Here is a 10,465-nt window from a genome sequence, read left to right as displayed (position 1 = left end):
CTCTATTTTGATGATAATTGCCTATAGCTATAATTTAGTAAAAGTTTAGATATGCAAATTCAATATTCATATCATAAATCGTGCATCGCACGGGTACTATACTAGTAGTATGTTAAAAGAGAGAATTGAGGGAAGTTGAAAATACATGATATTAATAATAAGTGCAGAAAATTAAAAAGAAATACATTAATGACGAGTTAAATCGAGGGGGAAAACCAAAATGGGAAACAATAAAAAGATTTGGAGTTGTTTTCCAAGTAATATTTATGGATAGTAGCATCATCCATACTATAAAAACCAATGTCCAGCCCCTTAGAACACCTTAATGGTCTTACATAATTATCATCTTCAGTGAAGTAGATGCAATTTCTTCTACAACCTGCATCGTGTGCATAAACTGACATAGTCGTGTTACGACCTACAAATACCGCGAAACCCCCTAAATCTTGCAATTCCTCTTGAGTTTTTTGAAGCAAATCAACCTTATACACCCTAAATTTTGTAGTTTCCTGCTGCTGAGGAACAATGACCCCATTCACCGTACAGAACCATTTATACCTAATAATGATAAGAATATCACCATTAGACTCGACGATATATTTTTGAGTGAAGGTATTAAAGATTTTAGAAAAAATAGGTTTGATGAGAAGTGCCTTGAGTACATGGTGTTGTCCTATATGACTCATGTCGTAGTAAAACACCCTTCTGTCAAGGCCAAGAAAGAGTAGTGAATTACTTTGACGGCGATACATAACATCGGTTATGGTTTCTGTTATCCCACTTTTTGGACTAACGACATAACCGTTCTAACGTTTGGTCGTGTCGTGTCAGCCAGGTCATATCGTGTCGCAGGTAAACACAGCTCCAGGGAGATACGTCCGACGTAGCATCATACAACGAGGTACAGCCGACGAAAGACAGGCGACAAAGTACAAGCAACTAAGACGCGTCCTCGAGAAACGGGCTGATAAGTTGACCTAAAGCCCATGATAGGCAGCGCCGTCAAGCTAGCAAGAACGAGTCCAAGACTCACGCGAGAAGCGCGGAAGCAGTTGAAGGCTGAAGAGACGTGTGATGAAGATTCTCCTATCTTTGTGGGATTTTCTCAACCGATTAGACCGTTGAGAATACCCTATAAAAAGACGAAGATAATGATAAGCAAGCCACGTTCACTCAAGCCTCGAAACTCTTAAGTCATAAACTGTTTCATCATTCATTATTGTACTTGAGATCTTAATTATCGATTCTCAGAAGAAAAAGCATAAACAATCATATAGAATACTTAGTGGATTGATAGCCTCATAGCTATCCGCGGTTTTTTACCTTATTCCTGGGTTTTCCGCGTCAACACTCCTCTGTGTCGTGCCTCATTATTTGTGTCATTGATTCTTTGCTTAGTTAGTGTCGACCCTAGCCGAAAGTCGCCCCCATACGAATTTTGGCATAAACAGTTTGGCGCCGTCTGTGGGGACATTAACTAAGTTTTACACAAAAGCACCCCTCTCACCATGACTACTGGAGAGATGACGATCGCAGAGATGAAGGCGGCTTACGAGAAAGCCCAAGCCGAACTAGCCCAAGAGAGGGCATCCAACGAAACCCTCCAGAAAGAGCTCGAATCTGTAAAGAGCAACAAGCACCAGTCCCGCTACAAAGGTGGGAAGCCAAAAAAGCTAACGTTCGAGATGCCCGATGACTTTGAAGACGTGACCGACGATGAGGAGGAAACCCGTGAGGAAGAAGACAAAGAAGCTCCCGATCCGGTGACCCAACGCCTGAACAAGATGGATGCACGCATGACAAAGCACTATTCCCGCCTGATGAAGTTGATGACCAGGTTCCCCGGGGCACCTACACCAGTGGAGACCGAGCCGACCGACGGATATGCCGCGTCGCCGTTCTGCGAAGCGATCGCTAGAGTGACGGTTCCGCACACACTCCGGCTCCCAACCTGGACCACCCTGTACGACGGGACATCCGACCCCTATAGGCACGTCAACTTCTACAAGCAGCGCATGTGGCAGATCGGGATTCCGCACGACCTAGTGGAACCTGTTATGTGCAAATCATTCGGTGGCACCCTCGATGGAGCAGCGTTGGAATGGCTCACGAACGTCCCTCCCAGATCCATCTCCTGTCTGTCCGACCTCATCAACGCCTTCTACCAACAATTCGCCAGCAGTCGCCAGTTAGAAAAACAAACCAGTGATCTCTATCGGTTGGTTCAAGGGCCAACCGAGTCGGTACGCGATTATTTCAACCGTTTTAATTGTGAAAAAATTGGTATAAAAAATTGTGATGTCAGGACTGCTATTGAGGCGTTCAAGAGAGGCCTCATCCCCAATTCGGAGCTATACCGGGAAATAACCAAATACCCCTGTGCAACTTTCGAAGAGGTGCGATCAAGGGCCACCGCCCAGATGCGAATCGAAGACGACGAGGTTATCCGAACAGCATCTCAACGATCGACGGGGGGCAGCAACGACAGAAGATCGTACACCCCAAGGAACAACAATTGGCGACACCAACCGTATGTTCGGCAAAACCAGGTACAAAGTGTCAATCAGTATTATGATACTAACAATGTTTACAGGAACGAGCGGGTCGAACACCCCAACATCTCCGACTACGGCTTCAACGTCGACATTGGAGGTGTGGTGAACGCCCTTCAAAATGTAGGTGGAACAGTCAGATGGCCCCGGAAGAACGACAGACCGGACTCCATGAAGGACATGAGCAAATGGTGCGACTTCCACCGCGACAACGGACACACAACCGAGGAGTGCATCTCCCTCCGAAAGGAAGTCGCATACCTCCTGAAACAGGGGCATCTAAAGGAACTGTTGAGCGACAAGGGAAAAGAAACATTTTCCAAAGAGCAAACCACCCTGCCCGGCCCAGCGACAAGCAGCGAGCGACCAGAACCACCACCGTTCAATAAAGTGGTAAATGTTATTTCCGGTGGTTCAGATATTTGTGGACTAACCTCTTCTGCAGCTAAAAAAATTAACAGGGGAGAATCTGAGACCGTAGAAGAGGGACAAACCGAAGACGAGGTCGCACTACACAGGTCCCTGACCGCAATGGCTATTACTTTCGACGATTCAGATTCTGTAGATACACAGCGAGAGCACCACGACGGGTTGGTAATATCGCTCCCAATAGGAAACGCATTGATCAAAAGGATACTGGTCGACAACGGAAGCTCAGCCAACGTACTGTTCTTGGAAGCACTACAAGAAATGGGATTAGAAGAGAAAAACATAGTAAGGAGATCAACAGTCCTGGTAGGGTTCAGTGGAGAAGCACTACGGACGGTAGGAGAGATATCGCTGCCTACATACGCAGAAGGCGTCAACATGATGACCAAGTTCAACGTCGTCGATTGTCCATCAGCGTACAACGTCATCCTAGGACGACCATGGATCCACAAAATGAAGGCAGTGCCATCAACATATCACCAATCAATCAAATTTCCAACCAAGTGGGGGGTCATGGAAATCAAAGGGCAGCAAAGGGATGCGAAGAAATGTTACGAGACAGCACTGAAACCATCCAAGTCACCCATCTAGCAATTACAGCCAGGGTCGACGTCGGACGACCCCGACGACCAACAAATCGACGAGATAGTACTAGACCAGACAAAGCCAGACCAAGTCATAAGGGTCGGAGCCTCACTGCCTGACAACATCAAAAGTCAGATAGTGTCGTTTCTAAGAGAAAACTCGGACTGTTTCGCTTGGTCACACGAGGACATGACAGGAATTAACCCAGACGTGATTACCCACAAGCTCAACGTCGACCCCAGCTTCAAACCGGTAAAACAGAAACGACGTAAGTTCGCACCCGAAAGGAATAAAATCATAGACGAAGAAGTACAAAACCTGATAGATTCAGGGAAGATCAGAGAGGTCAAATATCCAGACTGGTTAGCAAACGTCGTCGTCGTCAGCAAAAAGAACGGAAAATGGAGAGTATGCATCGACTTCACAGATATCAACAAAGCTTGCCCCAAGGACCCATTCCCTCTGCCGCACATCGACGCCCTGGTCGACGCCACAGCCGGACACGAGCTACTCACATTCATGGACGCCTACTCAGGATACAACCAAATCCTTATGCACCCAGACGACCAGGAAAAAACATCTTTTGTAACGGATAGAGGAATTTATTGTTATAAAGTCATGCCTTTTGGTCTTAAAAATGCAGGTGCGACGTACCAAAGATTAGTCAACAAGATGTTTAAAGACCAACTCGGAGACACAATGGAGGTATACATTGACGACATGCTGGTGAAGTCGAGGAAGGCTGACGATCACGTGGAACACCTACGACAATCCTTCGACATACTAAAAAAGTACGGTATGAAACTTAACCCGACTAAATGTTCTTTCGGAGTGTCCGCAGGAAAATTCTTAGGTTACATCGTCACCCAACGAGGAATCGAGGCCAGCCCCGACCAAGTGCGCGCGATCATCAACATTCAATCCCCGCGGAACATAAAAGAGGTACAACGCTTGACAGGGAGAGTGGCGGCACTAAACCGTTTTATATCACGGTCGTCGGACAAATGCCGATTATTTTACGACGTCCTACGCAAAAACAAGGGGTTTAACTGGTCCGACGACCACGAAGCAGCCCTGCAGAACCTCAAAAAATACATGATGTCGCCGCCCCTCCTATCCAAGCCAAAAGAAGGAGAAGTCTTACAACTCTATTTAGCCGTTAGCTCGACGGCAGTAAGCGCGGTCCTAGCTCGAGAAGACGAAGCACAACAACTACCCATTTATTACATCAGTAAGTCACTACTGGAAGCAGAGACCAGGTATTCCTCCCTCGAAAAACTCGTCTTAGCACTCGTTACTGCAGCTAAGAAACTAAGGCATTATTTTGAAACTCACCAAATAGTGGTGATGACTAACTATCCAATCAAGTCTGTGATGCGTAGGCCAGAACTGACAGGTCGAATGGAGAAGTGGACAATGGCACTAGGAAGGTTCGACATCAAGTATCAACCAAGGACGGCTGTAAAGTCGCAGGCTCTAGCAGATTTTGTGGCAGACTTCAGCCCCGACTTAGAAAGAATAGCAGACGACGAAGTCAAACTCATCAACAACATAGAAGAAATATGGACACTCTTCGTCGACGGCTCATCTAACTTTCGTGGTGCAGGTTTAGGCGTCGTACTGAAGTCACCACAAGGGGACATGATAGCACAGGCAATCTGCTGCGACTTCAAGGCAACTAACAACGAAGCAGAATACGAGGCGCTAATCGCCGGAATGACATTAGCTATGGAATTAGGGGCAAGCGGACTCAACATCTTCAGTGACTCACAACTAATCGTCAACCAGATTAACGGCGACTACGAAGCTAAAGACCTAAAAATGACCTTGTATCTCGAGAAAGCAAAAGAGTTAACCTCCAAATTCAAACCCTTCTCCATCAAACAAATCCCAAGAGACCTAAACACGCAAGCCGACGCCCTTGCCAATCTAGGATCCGCACTCAGAAAATCACCATTCTCGACCATACCTCTAGTGCACCTACTATCGCCCGCCGTCGAAAAAGACATACCACAAGACGCCAGCCTCGTCCTATCAACCCTAAGCACAGACAGTTGGACCAAACCCATCTTCGATTACCTAAAGCACGAAACTCTACCCGACGACAAGCTAGACGCCAGAAAGATACTCTTCAAAGCTTCACGATATGTTATTTTGCAGGACGTACTATTTAAGCGATCAGCAAACGGAATGTTGATGCGATGTGCCGAAGAGATCGAGTGGGAAACGCTATTGAAACAATACCACGAAGGAGAATGCGGAGGACACGAAGGAGGACGAAGCTTATCAACCAGAATCAAAAGAAATGGATACTATTGGCCAACAATGCTTAAGGACGCCATGAGGTACGTATCCAAATGCGACAAGTGCCAACGACACGCAGGTATGACACATAAACCATCCGAATTCTTGCATCCAACCCTAACTCCGTGGCCTTTCATGAAATGGGGGATGGACATCGTTGGCAAATTGCCCGTAGCCCCAGGACAAAAGGTCTTCATGTTAGCCCTAACAGATTATTTTTCCAAGTGGATAGAAGCAGGTGCGTTCCAACAAGTAAGGGACAAAGAGGTATGCTCGTTCATATGGACTAACATAATATGCAGGTTCGGAATACCGTCAGAAATCATCTGCGACAACGGGTCACAATTCATCAGCGACAAGACAAGAGCTTTCTGCAAAACATGGAACATCGAGCTAAAGACGTCGACGCCCAGATACCCCCAAGCAAACGGACAGGCGGAATCCAGCAACAAAACGATCATCGCGTCGCTGAAAAAGCGGTTGGACGACAAGAAGGGGCGATGGGCAGAAGAATTGCCATCCATCCTATGGGCCAACAGGACGACGCCTAGGACGGCGACGGGACAGACTCCCTTCTCACTCGTTTAAGGGTGCGAAGCGGTACTTCCCCCTGAAGTGACGCTGCCCAGTGCACGATATGGACTCATGACGCCAGAGCAAAACGACGTAGAACTCAGCGAAAACCTCGACAACACAGAAGATCTCAGGGAAGCAGCATTGATAAGGATGGCGTCACAGCAACAAATCGTGGCAAAGTGCTTCAACAAAAATGTCAAAATGAAAATGTTCAAAGAAGGAGATTGGGTACTGCGCAGAGTATTTCAAAACACGAAGGAATTGAACGCGGGTAAGTTAGCACCAGCTTGGGAAGGACCGTACTTGATCGACAAAATCGTCGGAAAGGGGGCATACAGACTCATTACCAAAGATGGCAAGTCGGTCCCCCGAAGCTGGAACGCCACACATCTTAAACTCTACCATTTTTGAAACCTTGTCGTAACCAATTTTATCAGTCGCCGCATCGTCGTCTTTACTTTTCTTTATCGTTTTATTTTAAAAACCATTACTGACTTAGGCATCGGAGGGCCGTTGGCATCCCCAACGGCCAATCCTCCTAGCGACCCCTGTTTTCTTTTGCAGAGTGCAAGACGCACGGCGAATGACATCCACAAGCAACAACGTACGACTCAGAGCGAGACCGCAAGAGACAACGAAGTAACAACGCAGGTATGATTTTACACATCAGTCGGTTCAATACTTATTACTCGCAAAGCATCTGCTACACGAAACTAAGACATCAAAACGCAACGGGATAACCATAAAGAAACACAAACTTAACACACACGACGCGCGACCCCTAAGGCCACGACTTCCGAAATTTCAAAAACTAAACATTATCCACACACAGCGTCGCCACTACCGACGACAAATAAAAACACAAGTCATCCAAACCACCTCGTCGCCGCCACCGACGACGAGTAAAGAAGTTCACCAACAAAACACAAAAACCAACAGAAAATTCAAAAACTACAAACTAATACATCCCTTCTTCCTGAGTAGAAACCACGACTTCCTGCTCCGGCTCTTGCTCTGGGGGCACGACTGGCACCTCCACCGACGCCACGTCCACCGTCTCGTCTTGAGAAACGACGGCAAGGGCCTCCTCTTCGCACCCAACAGCTAAAACCTCCCCCTCTTGGTCCGGAACAGGCACACTCACCACCAACAAAGCAGCATCCACCTCCGTCGCCTCAGTACTAGCAGTGTCAGCCGTCTTCGCCAACTCCTCCGGATCCACCACGGGCACCGACAGGTCAGCCATGGTACCGCCATTAGCCAGATAGTCATCCACCTCCTTTTGGCACGGCCAAAGGCTAGTCTCCCCAATCAGGCAGGAATACATCATCTGCGCCCGCGTCCTCCATATAGCAAGAGCCTCGACGTCCTTCGCCTCCTCCTGCAGGGCGTCGTACAAGCTCCTCAATCCATCCAATTCCTCTGTCGTCGAGGTCAACTCCTCCTTCACTTTCTCCAGATCTTTAGCCACGTCGGCTAACTGCTTATCCTTACCCTTCAATTGATCACCCTTGGCCTTAATCACCGCAGCAAGATCCACAACCTTCTTCTCAGCAGCTTTCCACTTCGCTTCCCACAATGCGGCCGCCTTCTTCGCCGTCGCCGTCAGCTGCCTTGCATTCGTCACCTCGTCGCACAGCAACGAACACTGCCTACGCACGGCCAAGGCAGCCTGCGACGCCTGCGCAAAGCCAATGCCAAAACAGATTTACACAACATACATCTTTCACAAACAAAAAAGAAAAAAAACTAAGTAAAACTCACCCGCAGACTAAGCTCAGCGGCGTCCGACGCGACAGGAAGAGGATCCACCTCGTGGTATCGTCGATACGTCGTAGGCAAGATCAAGCGATCAGCGAAAGGCCATATAACCGACGCCTCTTCATCACCCAAGAAGCTTGGGGGCAAAGTGATAACCGTATCCTCGACAGGATCCGTCTCGACAGGTCGCTTCTTGGCCGATGAAGTAGACACTTTACTAACGTCGACAGCAGCAGACGACGCCTTGAACGGCTGTGGAGGCGACGACGAAGCAATCGGATGAAAGCCTTCGGCTCCTATGACGACAGGCGTCTCGGCCGATGAACCTATCGCAGAAAACCGAGGTACAACCGTCATACCCCGTCCACCAGAAGTCGAGGACGACCTAAGTCGCTTCCTTGCACGCTCCTGAATCTCACTCTGAGACATCCTCGACACAGGCCGAGACGAAAGAGTATGCTCTACACCCAATACAAAAAATAAAGGTCAAACATTATCCAAAACAAAAACAAAAATATATACAAACCCCGAAATAAACAAACGACAAATACCTGAGTTGTCAGCCATATCACCTACTTCACCTTCGGCGGACGACGAGTTTGCCACTACCTCCTCAAGCAAATCCAACCTTTTCCGACGACGAGTCAGTTGACCTGATCCCTCGTCTATCTCCTCCTCCTCGGCGACGTCGCCTGACCGGTCCACCGCCTGCTCGTCTAAAAACTCTCCGTCGCGACTGAAAGACCTATCCTCGACAGAATAACCCAAGAACTTCCGATACTTATCCTCAGAATCAGCGTTCAACTCAGTCAACGACGACCCCTTGACAACTGCAAAACAAAACCAAGTAAGGCGACGTTCAGTAAAACGACGAGAAACAAAGATAAAACGACACATTTACCTTCCATCGTCCATCCCTCGACCAGAAACCGCCCTTTATCTCCCAGAGAATCTTTGCCTACAAAGACAAAACGACTCTGCCAACCCCTGTCGTTCACACCTAAACCAACACCTAAGTTCGTCTTCCCCTTCTTCGTAACCAAGGTATACCTACAACACTTCTGCAGTGCTAGGTCGTAAGAGTACATCAAATCAGACAGGTCAAACGGCGTACGCCAGTCCGCAGTAACTCCATGCACCACCGTGAAAACCCGCCATATCTGGGGCATCAACTGACCCGGACTCAAATGGAAAACCTCGATAAAGGACCTAACTAGAGGAGTGAAAGGAAATTTGAAGCCAATTGTGAACGGATACTCATACATAACCACATACCCCTCTGGACAATCAAAGGCTTCCTCATCCGAGCCGGGAATCTTCACTTCCGCCGACGGCGGCAAACCAGCAAGTTCAACAAAAGCCGCCGGATCCGCCACAGTAGAATATATCGGGTTAAGGGACTTAACCCGAGTGGAACCCGACTCCCCCTTTCCTCTCGCTACAACCGACTTAGATCTACCCATCTCACTTACAAAAATCTACAAGGAAATCGAAAAAGAAAGCAAATTTTACCTGAAAATCAAACAAACTCAGTGCGAAAATCGACTTCGCTTTCTCTCTCCTGCTTTCAGATCTAGAAATTTTTCGAAAAACTTGGTGTGAAGAACTTTATTGCATGTCGTGAATTGGTATTTATTACTCTAGAATTTTGAACGGTCTTATCCCACGAACTAGGCAGTTGAAGACGGTTTTTTAATTTGAATTGTTTCTTTTGCTTTGTGTGACTACGCAAATTCACAATTGGGGGCAAACTGTTATCCCACTTTTTGGACTAACGACATAACCGTTCTAACGTTTGGTCGTGTCGTGTCAGCCAGGTCATATCGTGTCGCAGGTAAACACAGCTCCAGGGAGATACGTCCGACGTAGCATCATACAACGAGGTACAGCCGACGAAAGACAGGCGACAAAGTACAAGCAACTAAGACGCGTCCTCGAGAAACGGGCTGATAAGTTGACCTAAAGCCCATGATAGGCAGCGCCGTCAAGCTAGCAAGAACGAGTCCAAGACTCACGCGAGAAGCGCGGAAGCAGTTGAAGGCTGAAGAGACGTGTGATGAAGATTCTCCTATCTTTGTGGGATTTTCTCAACCGATTAGACCGTTGAGAATACCCTATAAAAAGACGAAGATAATGATAAGCAAGCCACGTTCACTCAAGCCTCGAAACTCTTAAGTCATAAACTGTTTCATCATTCATTATTGTACTTGAGATCTTAATTATCGATTCTCAGAAGAAAAAGCATAAACAATCATATA

At 47.4% G+C, this 10,465-nt stretch overlaps 2 protein-coding genes across 2 annotated transcripts; one reads left to right on the top strand and one right to left on the bottom strand.

Moving 5' to 3' along the window:
* The first annotated feature begins 1,508 nt into the window (after positions 1 to 1,508).
* Positions 1,509 to 3,719, top strand: LOC130467498 (uncharacterized). The gene has a single exon (XM_056836017.1). It carries the CDS (start codon positions 1,509 to 1,511, stop codon positions 3,570 to 3,572), a length of 2,064 nt encoding a protein of 687 aa, XP_056691995.1. The 3' UTR covers positions 3,573 to 3,719.
* Positions 3,720 to 7,271: 3,552 nt separating this feature from the next.
* LOC130467908 (uncharacterized) lies at positions 7,272 to 9,773 on the bottom strand. The gene is made up of 4 exons (XM_056836942.1): positions 9,109 to 9,773; positions 8,759 to 9,037; positions 8,211 to 8,668; positions 7,272 to 8,127 (listed from the first exon to the last, which is right to left on the bottom strand). Exons 1-4 carry the CDS (start codon positions 9,668 to 9,670, stop codon positions 7,405 to 7,407), a joined length of 2,022 nt encoding a protein of 673 aa, XP_056692920.1. The 5' UTR covers positions 9,671 to 9,773; the 3' UTR covers positions 7,272 to 7,404.
* Between the last annotated feature and the right edge of the window lie 692 nt (positions 9,774 to 10,465).

This window comes from Spinacia oleracea, chromosome 2, assembly GCF_020520425.1.
Source record: "Spinacia oleracea cultivar Varoflay chromosome 2, BTI_SOV_V1, whole genome shotgun sequence".
Classification (NCBI taxonomy): domain Eukaryota; kingdom Viridiplantae; phylum Streptophyta; class Magnoliopsida; order Caryophyllales; family Amaranthaceae; genus Spinacia; species Spinacia oleracea.
Note: the sequence above shows the minus strand (reverse complement) of the source record. Positions and strands in the feature narration are given on the sequence as shown.